The 13,569-nt window shown below is 35.7% G+C and overlaps 1 protein-coding gene and 1 long non-coding RNA gene across 2 annotated transcripts in view; both read right to left on the bottom strand.

Moving 5' to 3' along the window:
• Positions 1–684: 684 nt before the first annotated feature.
• On the bottom strand, positions 685–4,026 carry LOC105638689 (primary amine oxidase). Its single transcript, XM_089716041.1, has 4 exons — positions 3,245–4,026; positions 2,136–2,520; positions 1,643–1,756; positions 685–1,550 (listed from the first exon to the last, which is right to left on the bottom strand). Exons 1-4 carry the CDS (start codon positions 4,018–4,020, stop codon positions 804–806), a joined length of 2,022 nt encoding a protein of 673 aa, XP_089572167.1. The 5' UTR covers positions 4,021–4,026; the 3' UTR covers positions 685–803.
• A 7,018-nt stretch (positions 4,027–11,044) lies between these two features.
• Positions 11,045–13,569, bottom strand: part of LOC149492732 (uncharacterized) — a 9,390-nt gene continuing 6,865 nt past the window's right edge. The window contains exons 4-5 of the long non-coding RNA XR_016318955.1: positions 12,115–12,180; positions 11,045–11,403 (exon numbers count right to left, since the gene is read on the bottom strand). This is a non-coding gene — a long non-coding RNA (uncharacterized LOC149492732). The remainder of the gene's footprint in view (positions 11,404–12,114; positions 12,181–13,569) is intronic.

The raw sequence follows: 13,569 nt of genomic DNA, 5'->3' as shown, positions 1-13,569 counted from the left end.
ACGAATTAATAGAAATCTCATAGCTAGATTATCTCAACTATTAATTGCTTGAATGTACTTTTGATTATCTCCACTTGCCAATTTTTAATTTGAATTATTTAATTTAATTTGCAACTTAGTTTAAATCAATTTCATCATATCCCATCTTCCTAATAGTTGTCGAATTAGAAAATTAATACTCTATTTCCCAATATTTGTGGGACGATAATCTTTTTACTACTTGTACGACCCGTGCACTTGCAGAGAACATTTCAAAGAGCGAACACCCCTCCTTAATTTTTGCAAAAAAAAAAAAAATAGTACTATTTGGTGTTTGATTTACTTATACATTTATCCTCAGTAAATTATTTAATTAATACTTAATTAATGTGTATCTTAAATATTTTACTATTTAGTTGTTACATTTAATAGTGTTATTATTTATAATCTACTATTTTCATGAATATTATTTGTCAAAAAAATTTTAAAAATTATATTTCTTTTTATAAAGTTATAATTTATTTTGCCATTAACAAGTGGATGCAAGAGGTTTTGAAGGGAGACAGCGTCAAGCTCCAAAAGTTTTTTAAAGTTTACTTTACAGAATAGTGCAAATTCTTTTTTTTTTTTTTTTTTTTTAATTTAGCCACCCATAAGTTTTGAAACATTTATTTGATTCTCCATAATTTTGGAATATGGATTTTAGCCCCCCTCTCTCAAAAAAAAAAAAAAATTCAATTTAATTAAATCTATTTTATAATTAATATCGAAAGAGCATAATCATGAAGAAAGACTTGCTCTTCCTGAAAGCAAAAGCAGGTCGACTAAGCATGATTAGCACTGCAATTAGGCGAAGTTACAGGTTTAGGAGGTATAACCTTCAACACAAGACTTCTTTCAAAGAAATTGGTCGGTCGAAGTTCAAATCCGCTGCTCAATGTTGGCATCACCGGAAGGTCTTCTTGGCAAGGCAGATGGTGAATTCCTAACACACACCATAATACTATGTCCTTGTTCTCTATCTCTCTATTCATCGAACTCCAAACAGCTAATGTATCTTCACCATGGCTTTGATCGACATACTTCCCACCAGCCCATTTTTCCGATTTATTATATGCAGTAACCCACACATTATATTTAGTGAAAGCCCCTCGGACTTGTGGATAATCATCTTCTAGCAGAAGTGGATGAGCTGCATGGTCAGGTATCAACCGGTAACCGTGACTGTTCCCAGGCTTTGTCTTCTTGTTCGGATTCACAATCACTAATTCTGCAGGCTCCATGCCTAATTGAATTTTTGCTTCAGATTCAGTTTTAGCTGTTTCACTAACCACTGTCCAATAACTCTTTCTTGGTGTACTATTTTCCATCACAGTCTTCGTTACCAAATTCTTTTTAATCAATGAATTCTCAACACCATCAATGTCAAGATCAAGACGGTAGGTAAAGAAATGATCATGGTACAAGCCAATCATATTTTCTCCTAAGAATGTACCGTAAATTTCCTCTTTTACCTCATCTGAATGTGTATATGCCGTTGCCTTGACTTCTAGAATTCCACTTAGACCAACCTGTTCAAGTAGTATTGTTATTATGTAATTAATTTTTTTATCATCTATATATATTTAACATTAATATTGGCTTCATTAAATACTATAAGTACCTTGACATGGATAGAACCACTAGGCTTTAATTCCCAGTCAAGTGTATGATCATAGTTTCCGATTGCGGCAACCATCCTCACTACCAGACTCACTTCAGGACTTGATTCTATTATCTACATAAATATGTAGAAGAATTAGGTAAAATACCTCATTGTTATAAAAATTGGACCATAAATTAAGAGGCCAATCACGTGTGATGTGGTTAGCCTTCTCACATATGTGAGGAGACAGTAAATGTTTTCACTAATTTGGTGAGTTAAAGAGAGAGCTATTTTTATCGTATAGTTTCAGTCCATCGGACCTCTCAATAAAACCAAAAGAAATAAAAGTTGGTGGTGTAGTTTACAGTGTTTTTTTGGCCCATCGCAATAGATTGTATCCCTCACGTGAACTTTACTGTTCAGGTTAAGTGAAATTACCGAGGTTAATCTCATCTATATAAAGTAGAAATACCATGTGTAAAAAACAGAAAAAAAGAGAACAATTGCTTACCACTTCTCCTGGAATGCCTAATTCAGTGTGTCTCCACATGATATCACCAGAATGCCTTTCAAAAATGCAAAATACATTTGGTACTTTAACTGGTTTGCCATCTTGTCCAGCATAGTACCCATCCATGAAAACTGCATTGTTAGGGCAATCTGCTAATGGAACTAATGAAACTGAAGATTGACCAAACCCAAATTCTCCACAATCAAAAAATGTTTTGAAGTAATATTCCTCTGTTGGATCTTGGTATGGAACAAATAGCTCAGATATATGTCCTCTGTATAATACACTGCGATGCTTGCCTTTGTCTGGATCGTAAATGGATGCCAGAGATATTATTGGACCAACTCGTGCGTCAAATGATAGATGAAAATTCCAATTAAGCCATCTAAAATTAATCCAAATTGAATTTTTATAATTAAGATTCTAAAAATTAATTAAAATGAAAAGCATATTGTAAAAAAATTTTAACTAACTAGAAATTCGAATGGTATTAGAGAGATAAAGCGCACTATCACAGCAACAAAGATCAAATTATTGTTCCAATCATTTGTCTTTTCAAAGTTTGTTAAACGTGAGGCGGCACCTTTTTTATATGACATATAGGGTATCACAATAATTTATTATTTATTTCTATTATTTCTTTTTAGAACTAAGAGGTGTAATTTTTCACTCAACAAATGCACTTTCAGGTGAATGAATTTGGATTTTCATCCTCAAATAGCAATTTTTGTATTTATTTAAATACTAGTTAAAAACTCCAGTTTCAAGAAATTGAGAATATGAACGATGGATAATATTTAGCATGAATACTTGGGACTAGTTCTTAGTAACAAGATAATTAATTGGGTAATCACTAATTAGGTAACTAAAAGATTTAAATATATATATCTATTCTAGTCATGGACGCATATCGACATGTTTATTCTAATCAGTTCAATCAATAAGGGATTTATTGCCTTATGGTAACAAAGAGAATATGGTTGCAAATTGCAATAGTAAGATCTAGCCGAGGAAAGTTACTGGCCAGGACAATGGAATAACCGTAACATAACCAATAAGATGAACTAGATTATGATGACGATGATTTATATATAGATTAATTAAATTACCTGATAGTATGACCATCAATCTCGAAGCCAGGTCCATCAGGTTGCATGATAGCTGCTCGATTCATTCGCGGACCAAAAGGAGGCTTTTGCTTGGATAGTCTATAATCTGTTCCTTCAGATTTTGGAACTGGAATCTTTAACCTGTCACTGTACTCAACAATTTTCATTTCCTCAAGGTCAACTACTATTTTAATCCCTTCCATTGGAAGAAGGTACATATTAACAGTGTCATCCATATGAAAACACTGTAGTTTTACCACCCTTGCATTCCTAACTTTTCCAAACCATCCTACTGTAAATGTAGAACAAACAACAGCAGATAAGTTCAGGCCTCTCGTTCTAACTGATTCTTTAAATGGCTCATATTCTAATGGCAATTGGATTGCTTCTATTTGTTCATCTAAAGCAAGTGTAGGGTAGCCATTTCCATTATACACTTGTTCAGATATGATCGAACGCTTTGTTAAGTCGATTATAAATTCATGGGTTTGTTTATTGATTCGAGTGATGGCTAGGGCTCGTCGAGGTGGTAGGGTTTGGTTGGTGGGTTTTGATAGCCATGAAAGGAGGACTGTTTTTTCAGGTTCATCTAAACCTACGTAGTGGAAATTTAACGCGTTGGTTGAGGAAGACAATGAGTCGTTAATAATGGTTTTGATTAGGATCAGCTCTTCTGGGCTCAGAGAGTCTAATGGGTGTTGGCTGTTGCTTGAAATGGGACATAAAGTGAAGATGGAAAAGAGAAAGATGAACAATAGTTTGGATACTGAAGCCATAGCTTGGTGGGGCAAATCTACTCTACATAGTTGTCCTTAAATATGATTTGAGCTTTGAACAGTTAATTATTTAGGGTTTCAAAAAGTACTTGTCGACACTAAACATTACGGTGAATATGGTTTGGTTTATTGAATAATTAATAGGAAAAAAAAAAATCTAGATATGTAAATTTATTTAAATTTTTTGCAACGCTGTTGTTTTTGTTGTATCCTTGGACAAACTTTTTCAAGGGAACGTCGGCTTTTCATCTTGATTGGCAAATTGTTATTCATTTAATTTGGTTGGATTTTTTTAAATGGTTTTATTAAATAGAAACTGAATATATTTATATTGAAAATAATTTATTAAATTTAAATTTTAAATTAAACCAAATATTTTTAAAAAATAAATCTATAGAAACTGGTGGCTTGATGCAGTGTAATTCATTTTAACAATTTATAACCATGAAATGCACACTCCTAATAAATATAAATTATTGTCTCATACACGTAAACCTTTATTTTAAAAACTTCTTTATAATAATATTTTTTATGATTATTATTTTTGGTTTATATATAATATAGATTTAGCAAAAACTTGTCTACATTTATTGTATGGAACTACCTATAAAAAATAGTATTTATTGACATGCACATTGAAAAAGCATAAAATATTAACATTTTTTTTAAAAAAAAATCTTTTTTAATTGGCTTAGTGTATTTGATCTGTTGTTATTCTAACTGATCCCGAGTAGAGTAGGGCCCGCGAAAAAATGCTCCAATAATTACGTATTGGATATTGACGATCGAATCCACCAGAAATAATAACCACAGTAAAAATTAAGTAATTAACGTAAATGCCAGATGAAAAATAAGGATATCAAAATTTACGTGGTTCACCCTTTAACTGTTATGGGCTACGTCCACGGGACCAAAACTCCGAACAATTCTTCTACTAAAAGAATAGTAGGTACAAAAGAGATTACAAAAATAGTGGCACTCTAAGTGTTTCCCAAAAACACCCCAAAAATTATAATCTTCACTATTTTCTCTCTTTCCCAATTTTAGAAACCCTTTCCTAAAATTATTTACATTTAATTGTGTATTTCCAATCTTTTGTTTTTATACGATTTGTTGAGGGAAAACCTTCTCTTATAAATAGGAGAAGGGGATGCGTTAATCAACGCATCCACCGACTGCAGGCAATTAATGCATCCTGCGCACAGCCTTCTTTCAACAACAAAAAAAATGTGTCTTTTTTCTCTTTTTTTTTTTTCTTTCTTCAAACTTGTGTGGATCCCATGTGTCGGAGGGACCTACAATACCACTCATTTTCTTCTTTTTTTTCATTTTCAAATATGCGTGGGTCCCACATGTCGGAGGGACCTACAACACCACTCATTTTCTTCTTTTTTTCATTTTCAAATGTGTGTGGGTCCCACATGTTGGAGGGATCCCACAACATGACCACAGATAAATAAATATGGTCGTATAATGAGATTCCAAATTAAAAACTGAAAAGATATTTATATTAACTTTTTTGTAAGGGAGTATTTATATTCATTTTTTTATTTAAATTTTTGTATAAGAAAGTAGAAATTTTATTCAATTGAAATGAGAAATCAGAGCAGCTTCAATCCAAGTAGAGACTCTATCCCAAATTTGAAGGCGAGCCAAAAAAACCGTCTCTCTTGCAAAAAAAAAAAAAAAGCACGCAAATTGGCTTGCCTTCTAATTCGAATCCAAAGAAACATTTAATATTTCCTTAAATAACAATTGATGGCCCAAAAAAATGACACAAAATTATGAAAAATCTAAGCTTGATCTTTTCATTGGTTGGTAAACTGACAGAGAATCAGTTTCCACGAGAGAGCTTGACGTGTAGACTGATCAGCTTCCACCATAAGAGGATCGATCATAAACACAAGGATAGAAATCAGGAGCAGCTGCTTCAAACTGACCATTACTATATATAGTATCAATATATAGTAAGTATTGTTAACTTTGGGAAATTATCTTACTATATATAGTATCGTTAACTTTATTTATAAAATTTTAAAATGTTGTTCTTATTAAGAGTTCAAATCATTATATCTTGTGCAGCAATGGGGGGAGGGGATTGGCCTCCATGGTTTCCATTATTTAAAAGTATTTAAGGTGATTTGAATGGGTGAAAATTGAGTGATGAATACTAAATTATGATTTGTTGATAAGTTGTTGGTTGGGATGATAAGTAGCTTAAACTCCGTGGGAGTGAGAATATAAGTTTGATTTCCCGGGAACCGCACTTTGTTTGGAGGACAAAAAATTTTTATATTCCACGCCCTGAACATGATTTTTTTTTTTTTTTTTTTTGAAGGCAAACAAAACAAGCTTGCATTACTCGTAAAGGTGAAGTAAACAATGTGGTATAGAATCTCGCACTTGGAATCAAGCATAAAAATAGCAAACTTTGACTAAGGTATAAGCCCTATGTTAGCTTGTTTCCTAATCCATCGGATAGCCACATCAGGCCTATACCATAACAAAATCCCAAGTCATTAATAACTGATCTAAAATTGGAAATATCTAAACAAGAAGTATAAAGTAATTTTTGACAATCAGTATAAATACACGCTGGAGAAATAAAATGATCTTGCAGCCATGAAAGACATGTTCGGATAGCCAATGCTTCAACCATAAGCGGGTTCATATAATGATAAAAAAAAACCTGATATGGCTCAAGTAAAATTGCCCTCACCTAGCTCAAAAATAAACCTAAAGCCAGCCATATGTGATTGATAAATCCACGGCTTGAACATGATCATACTTCCTGATTGTAAACAAAAAAAGGACAATTTATGAAATTGATAAATTTTATTATTGCTTTGTGTTTTCGCACTGCCCCCAAGCGATCCGAAAAACTATCACCTTTGATTTTTGATGGAAAAGTGATTTTTATTTTGAACAGTGGTGACAAAACATTTTGGATACGATGCCGATGAATCGGTCTTATAAAACATTTTTGAGTCGCCACCCATTATTTCGGCAATGGGACCGTTTTCAATTTTATTTTACAAAAATGACTCCATTTTAAACTCAATTTTGTTCAAAACCAAATTATTTAAAAGACTGGTCAGGCGCACCAATGCGATTCTGGGTAAGGGAATTGGGTACGTCGGCCCGTTGGAAGCCGACGCCGGAAAAAATCGGCCTCTTTTAACCTACAATTTCTAATTTATTTTAGTTAGGAAAGCCAATTTATTTATTTGAACCCAACCCGAATGAATCGAATCGAGTTCTTATATGGAAAATTATTTAATCGTCCCAATCAAATCTAATTATCACATTCATACTCATCCAAATCATCCAAATCAAAGCAGTTAAATCAAAATAAATGGAAGACCCGCTCTTGCCTTATGGTTAAAGGCGGGCCACAAACCGAACCTAAAAATACATTATACCCGAATAAAAATTGGAACCCAAAAACCCAAAATCATGCATAATTATTATCTAATATTCTAAACCTAATTAAACAGTAATATGTTCATAATTGGTTATTTTTCGGATTTATTGGAAAAATTAAATTTTATTGTGTACAAAATTTATTATTTTAAAAAAGGACAAAAATCATTTCTGAAACCCTAGAACAGTCGCGTCACATAGCTGTTCTTTGAAAGAACAGTTGCGTGACGGATCTAATAGTCGCGTGACCTAACTGTTCTTGAAACTCTAGATCCATCAACCGCATATTTTAGATCCACAATTAAAAATAGAATATTAAAAATAAAATGAAATCGTGAATATGAATAGTTCCGTCACTGTGAATACTCAAATTTTGAGGCTCAAAAAGCCAGTTTTCCCGAACTGCAAACAGTCCGGCCGAACCCGAGGCCATTCGGAAAGTTCACCGAAAGTATGCCAATATGGTACTTGAAACGTCCGGAAAATTACGAGGATCGCAGAACTGGTCCCGGAATATTTTTTCGAGGTCCGGAACTCCCGGAAAAGCCTCCGGAACGAAAAAACTAGCAAGTCCGCCGGCCACGGCGGCGGCTGCCGCCGGCCAAGGTGCTGGCCGCCGGAAAAGGCGGCAGCGGCCGCCCTCCAGCCAGGGTTTTCCTATAAATACAGCCCTGGTTCGTCAGTTTTACTGACTCAGTCTGTGTTGACGGACGCTCCTTCTCCCCTACGCTCCTTGCGGTTCTTTTACTGCTTTTCTGCATTTAGTATAGGCTGTTATTATTCTATTGTTGTGATACTTGGTCACTTAAATTGAATTAATTCTAATTAATATTCCCCAAACGAGTAGCTTAATTTGGAATTTTCAAGCTGAAGCTAAGAAGCGGCCGCCGATTAAATCAGGTAATAACGAAACTCTGCCCATTTAATTTCAGCATTTCATACATATTCTTCTTCTACTCCAATTCTGAATTAAAGTTGTTGCATAAATGCATTCACGTCATCAATTTGGCAAATAAACTGCCTCAATTAAACATGATTAAGCTTAAACGCCTGGTTGATTAATATTCGTGGTGTTAAAACCTAAATCCGACAATATTGGCTAAAGTATCTAGTCAATTAATGACTATGATATAATCGCCTTTATTTCGAACAGTCCGGCTTAAGTCTAATTAATCAATAATTGTGGCTAAATAGCCTTAATTAACCACGTTCTCTTTTCTTTTCGCAATAAATTGCCTATATTGCATTTCAATTGATCACTTTTGGCAAACAAATTGTCTATAAGTGAGATTAACCATTTTTAGCGACAAATCGCTTAAAGCAAAGCTTTGGCAAAAATGCCTTGAATTAATCAATCTTTTGGCTAAAAGCCTTAAATCAAATCAATTTTGGCGACAATCGCCCAATCAACATTTTTGGCAAAACAAATTGCCTAAATCAACCCATTTTGGCTAAAAGCCTTCAAATAATCAATTTTTGGTGACAATCGCCTAAATCACATCACTTTTGGCAACAAATTGCCTAAATCAATCTTTTTGGCTAAAAGCCTTAAATCAACACTTTTGGCAACAAACGCCTAATCAAATCAATCAATTCTTTGGCAAAATGCCTAAACAAAATGCACGAAGCATACACACACTCATGCATTAAGCATACCCATTCAAAACCCTTTTAAAAAGGCCTATCGAACTACGTCGACTTTGATCTTCCATTCAAATGGAAGTACGTAGGCACGTTTTGGATTTAACCCCGAGTGGCAAGTCGAAATCATTTAAACATTTCATTGGTCCAATTACATCAATCACCTTGCAAAGCATTCATTCATCGGTTAGTTCATCAACATGACATGGTCTCGGGATCCACCTCGGGTTCGCAAACTATGCCTTAAACATTGGGATAATTAATCTAATAATTAGGTTAATTAAAATTGGAGTCAACTTAGGGTTTTTTCCTAGTTTACCCTGAAATGATTAAACAAGGTGGCGACTCACACATTCACGTGCATTTCTGCCCTTTGGCATATGCATCATATGCCAGTATTTGGGGTAGGGGTTCACAGTTTGGCGACTCTGCTGGGGACTTATTATGTAATCATTTTGCATAAAGTGGACTACGATTGTTGTGTAACTAACCTGCCCTTCTTTAGGGTATTATTTTACTATGCTTTGTTTTGCAGGGTACCCTAACATGAATCGAGTATTCTTTCTTTAAGAATACGGGATGAGGAAATTTGGACTTAATTTGTTCAATTTAATTAAAACATTTTAATTTGTTGATTTGTTTGCACGAATTGAGAATCCTTTTCTCCATTGCATAAAAAAATGAATTTCAAATGAATTTCTTCTCTTCTGTTCAAATTTCTGAGTCTAGATAGCAAGTAGCGCTGATCGGCAGGTCTCTTTGATTATGTCGACGGACAGCCAAAGCGTCCTCCCTGTTACCGCAAACCATCCCTAATCCTTTTGGGGATGGCCCATGAGTATGCGTACTGTCGGACCCACGCGAAACTCCTTGTTTCACATGTGGTTAAGTATATCCATGCTCAAGGTTCAAGGGTCCCTCAATAAGCCAATTCTCTATTTGTGTCATAGCCTATAGAACCTATCCTTTAGGACCGTATGCACCCAATGATGCGAATCATATCATTAAAAGGGAATATGACATGATGTTGTGCGCATTCATGACATCTCATCACATTAAAAAGAACATGAAATATTCTTTTTAGTCATGCACGGTTGGACAAAGAGTCGATCTACCTCACATCAGCTACCCTGATACACGAACCACTATACCCTAATACAATTACCTTATACTTACAAGTACCCGTTGTTCGAGTGCCTATCCATGTTCCAGTCACACCTACGGTGCTATCACCAACCTCACCAGCTTCACCAGCTACATCAGCTTCACCTACAACTCCAACAACCCCACCTGCACCAATGGCATCACTTGCTGACATCCAAAACCTCATTGAATAACTCGAAGCCAGAATGGAGGCTAGAATGAATGAGGCATTAGCTGCCCAGAGGACTGCCCTAATAGCTGAACTAGGTAGTGGTAATGGAAATGAGGCTTCAGCTGGGGGAAGTGATTCTGCTGCCTCCAATCAGGGACCTGGTGCTGCACCGACGTCCTCAAACCCTGCCCTAGATGACATGCCCTCCAGAACTGCTTCTGAGCTGGAAGCTCAGAAAATGAGAGAAAAACTGGAATTGTTGGAAAGGTCTATTACTGCCCTTAAGACACACAAGGAAGTGGTGGACATGGACTCCTTGTCCTTGTTCCCCGAAGCAAGACTGCCAACAAAGTTCAAAATGCCCAACATGGACAAGTTTGAGGAAACCAATTGTCCCAAAACGCACCTGAAAATGTATGTGGGTGCCCTAAACCCGTTCGGACTGAACAGCGAACTCCTTGCTCAGTTGTTTCAACAATCACTCACCGGCGCTGCTTTGAGGTGGTTTGGCAGCCTGGATCGATCTAAAATGAAGACCTGGGAAGACATCTGCAATGCGTTTATGTCACGACCCGTTTCCATGGGCCGGACCGGCACTAGGGCCCAGGTAAGCTTAAGGCCCCCGAGGCCCGTAGTAAGCCTAAATTATCCAATATGTCTACCTATCTTTTCCAATTTCATCAAAACAGTAAACCCATATACAAACATCTGGCCCAAACTCAAATAACACATAATGTATAACCAGGGCCTATTCACAATAAATTATAATCACGTTATGGGCTTACTAGTTCACCTGCAGCTAATTACCTAACATTTAATTTATAGTGTAGTGCTAACAATAAGTCCAATATTAATACACAACCCTATAACTGCGGAGTCTAAAAATAATCTGATAACGGAATAATTTATACATCCAAAATTAAATAACATGAATATAAAGTTTACATTTGTAACTCTGCGGAGAAGATTGCAGAGCTTCAGTCGAATCAGCTGCTTCCTAGTACCTGGGAGGTTTGTTGGGGGGTGAGTTTTGCAACTCAGTGAATAATAATAAATAATACACACCACATACAGTCAAGCAAAATGCACCCTAGTATACTGAATGAACACACAACAGTCAATCATATGACATTACATCAGCACCCACAAACAATATCACCTTCAAATAATCACATCACGTGGAAATTAGTCAGTGGCGTCACCTAAACCCCCGACGAGCCGTCCTCTCAAACAGCCCATCCTCTCAAACATGTGCACCCGGGGAGCCAATCCCCCATATCTGGCCGACCGGTCTAATCCTCACTTGACCAGTCCTCTCAATATTTTATTTTACATTCTCTCTTTTCTTTTCCATCTCATCAACATCATTTCATCAATTCATCAGGTGCACACGGGGGCGCCGATCTCCCATTTACCCGGCCGACGGTCCAATTTCATCAGTTCATCAGGATCCATATTTATCGACCGTCCTCACAAACCCAGGGTGACCCACTTCATCCTAACTCCACACAAACAGAGCACAGTATATACACAGCACAAATAATCAAACAATTCATTTATCATAATACACCAATTTCATCCAAATGCACAATTATGCATAAGTATAATTATAGTGATCATAACATAATATATTTGAGAAAATACAATATGTAAATATATAAAAATGTAATGTTATGCAAATGCAGTGTTGACATGCATTATTTATTATTACTCACAGTGATGGAGAGCGAAATTCTAGCTTCGATGTTGTCCTGGAGGAGCACTAGATGGACCCGGGCGATCTAAGAAAAAGAAGGACACAGCAGAAAATAATTCTATCAGACAAAATATTTCTTTACCACTCTAAAATTTTTATTTTATATTCTAACTCTTCTACGTAATTTAATCTCGAGATTTAATTTATTTTCTATAATAAATTTATTTTTCTACCGAACACTATTTTCTTTATTTTCTTTTGACTTCTATTTTATTTCCTACCGAAATTTATTTTATTTATTTATTTATTTTTTTTTATACCGAATTTATTTTATTTTTCTACCGAAATTTCGGCAGCATCTCCCCTAAAAATTGGACTATCTACCTGTTAAAATATCAACAATTTCACAAATATTCAATCCATACGGCCCATCCGTCGGGCAATTAATCAAACAACAGTTTCCCATCCTCCTTAATCTCAACATCACCACACAATCCAATTTATACATTACAATAACATTATATCTAAGCTACCTTAATTAAATCAACAATAAAATTATAAAGCTATTAACTACTCACATTTACCAAATTGAATTAACTACAAATAATAAGATTAATTTCATTATCTAACATTTCTAACATTAACTTAGCTAGATTAATTAATTACAAATAATAAAATTAATTTCATTATCTAATATTAATATCTAATACTAATTTAATTAACTAATATTTCATTATCTAAATAACATTAACATTAACACAATTAATGTTAATTAATTAACTACTAATAACATTAACTAAATAACATTAACTAAATTAACGTTAATTAATTAATTATTGCTAGATCGAAAATTCTTACGCGTGTCGGGTTAAAAGCAGTAACTGCCGGTGGTCGAACTCGACTGGCAGTGGCGGAGAGAGGTGGAGACGACCGATCGGCGTGCTGGAAAGACGGCAGAGCTGCTGTGACGCCGGCGGAGGCCCGATCTGTAGTGGCAGCGACGGCTTGACAAGGCTGTGCTGCTGCTGTAGGCGCGACAGAGGAACAGCAACGCGATCTGGCCGAGGAGACGAGGAGCTGCTGCGTTGCCGAGCTGCAGTAGGGGCGGTGGCCGAGTGGCAGTGGCGCGCGGCTCTGCTGCGTTGCCTCTGTCTCGCCAAGAACGCAGGCACAAGGAAAGAAAAAGAAAGAAAAAGGAAGAAAGGAAAGAAGAAGAAGGAGAAGAAGAAGAAGAAGGAGAAGAAAAAGAAGAAGAAGAGGGAGGAGTGGCGGTGGCGCTGTGGTGACAGTGGCGATGGAGTGGAGGTGCGCTGGTGAGGGGGAGTGAGTTTAGCGTTGGAGATAAAAGAAAAAGAGAATTTTCTAGATGGTTTGGGTCGAACCGGTTCGATTCGGCCCAAATCATCGATTTTTAACTGGTTTTCAAATTTTTCAATCGGTTTTTGGTTCGGTTTCTCATAGTAGTTGCACTAAA

The sequence above is a fragment of the Jatropha curcas genome, chromosome 11 (assembly GCF_041381405.1).
Source record: "Jatropha curcas cultivar XTBG-Jc1 chromosome 11, XTBG_Jcur_1.0, whole genome shotgun sequence".
NCBI lineage: Eukaryota > Viridiplantae > Streptophyta > Magnoliopsida > Malpighiales > Euphorbiaceae > Jatropha > Jatropha curcas.
The sequence above is the reverse complement of the archived record's forward strand: the minus strand, read 5'-3'. Positions and strand labels throughout refer to the sequence as shown.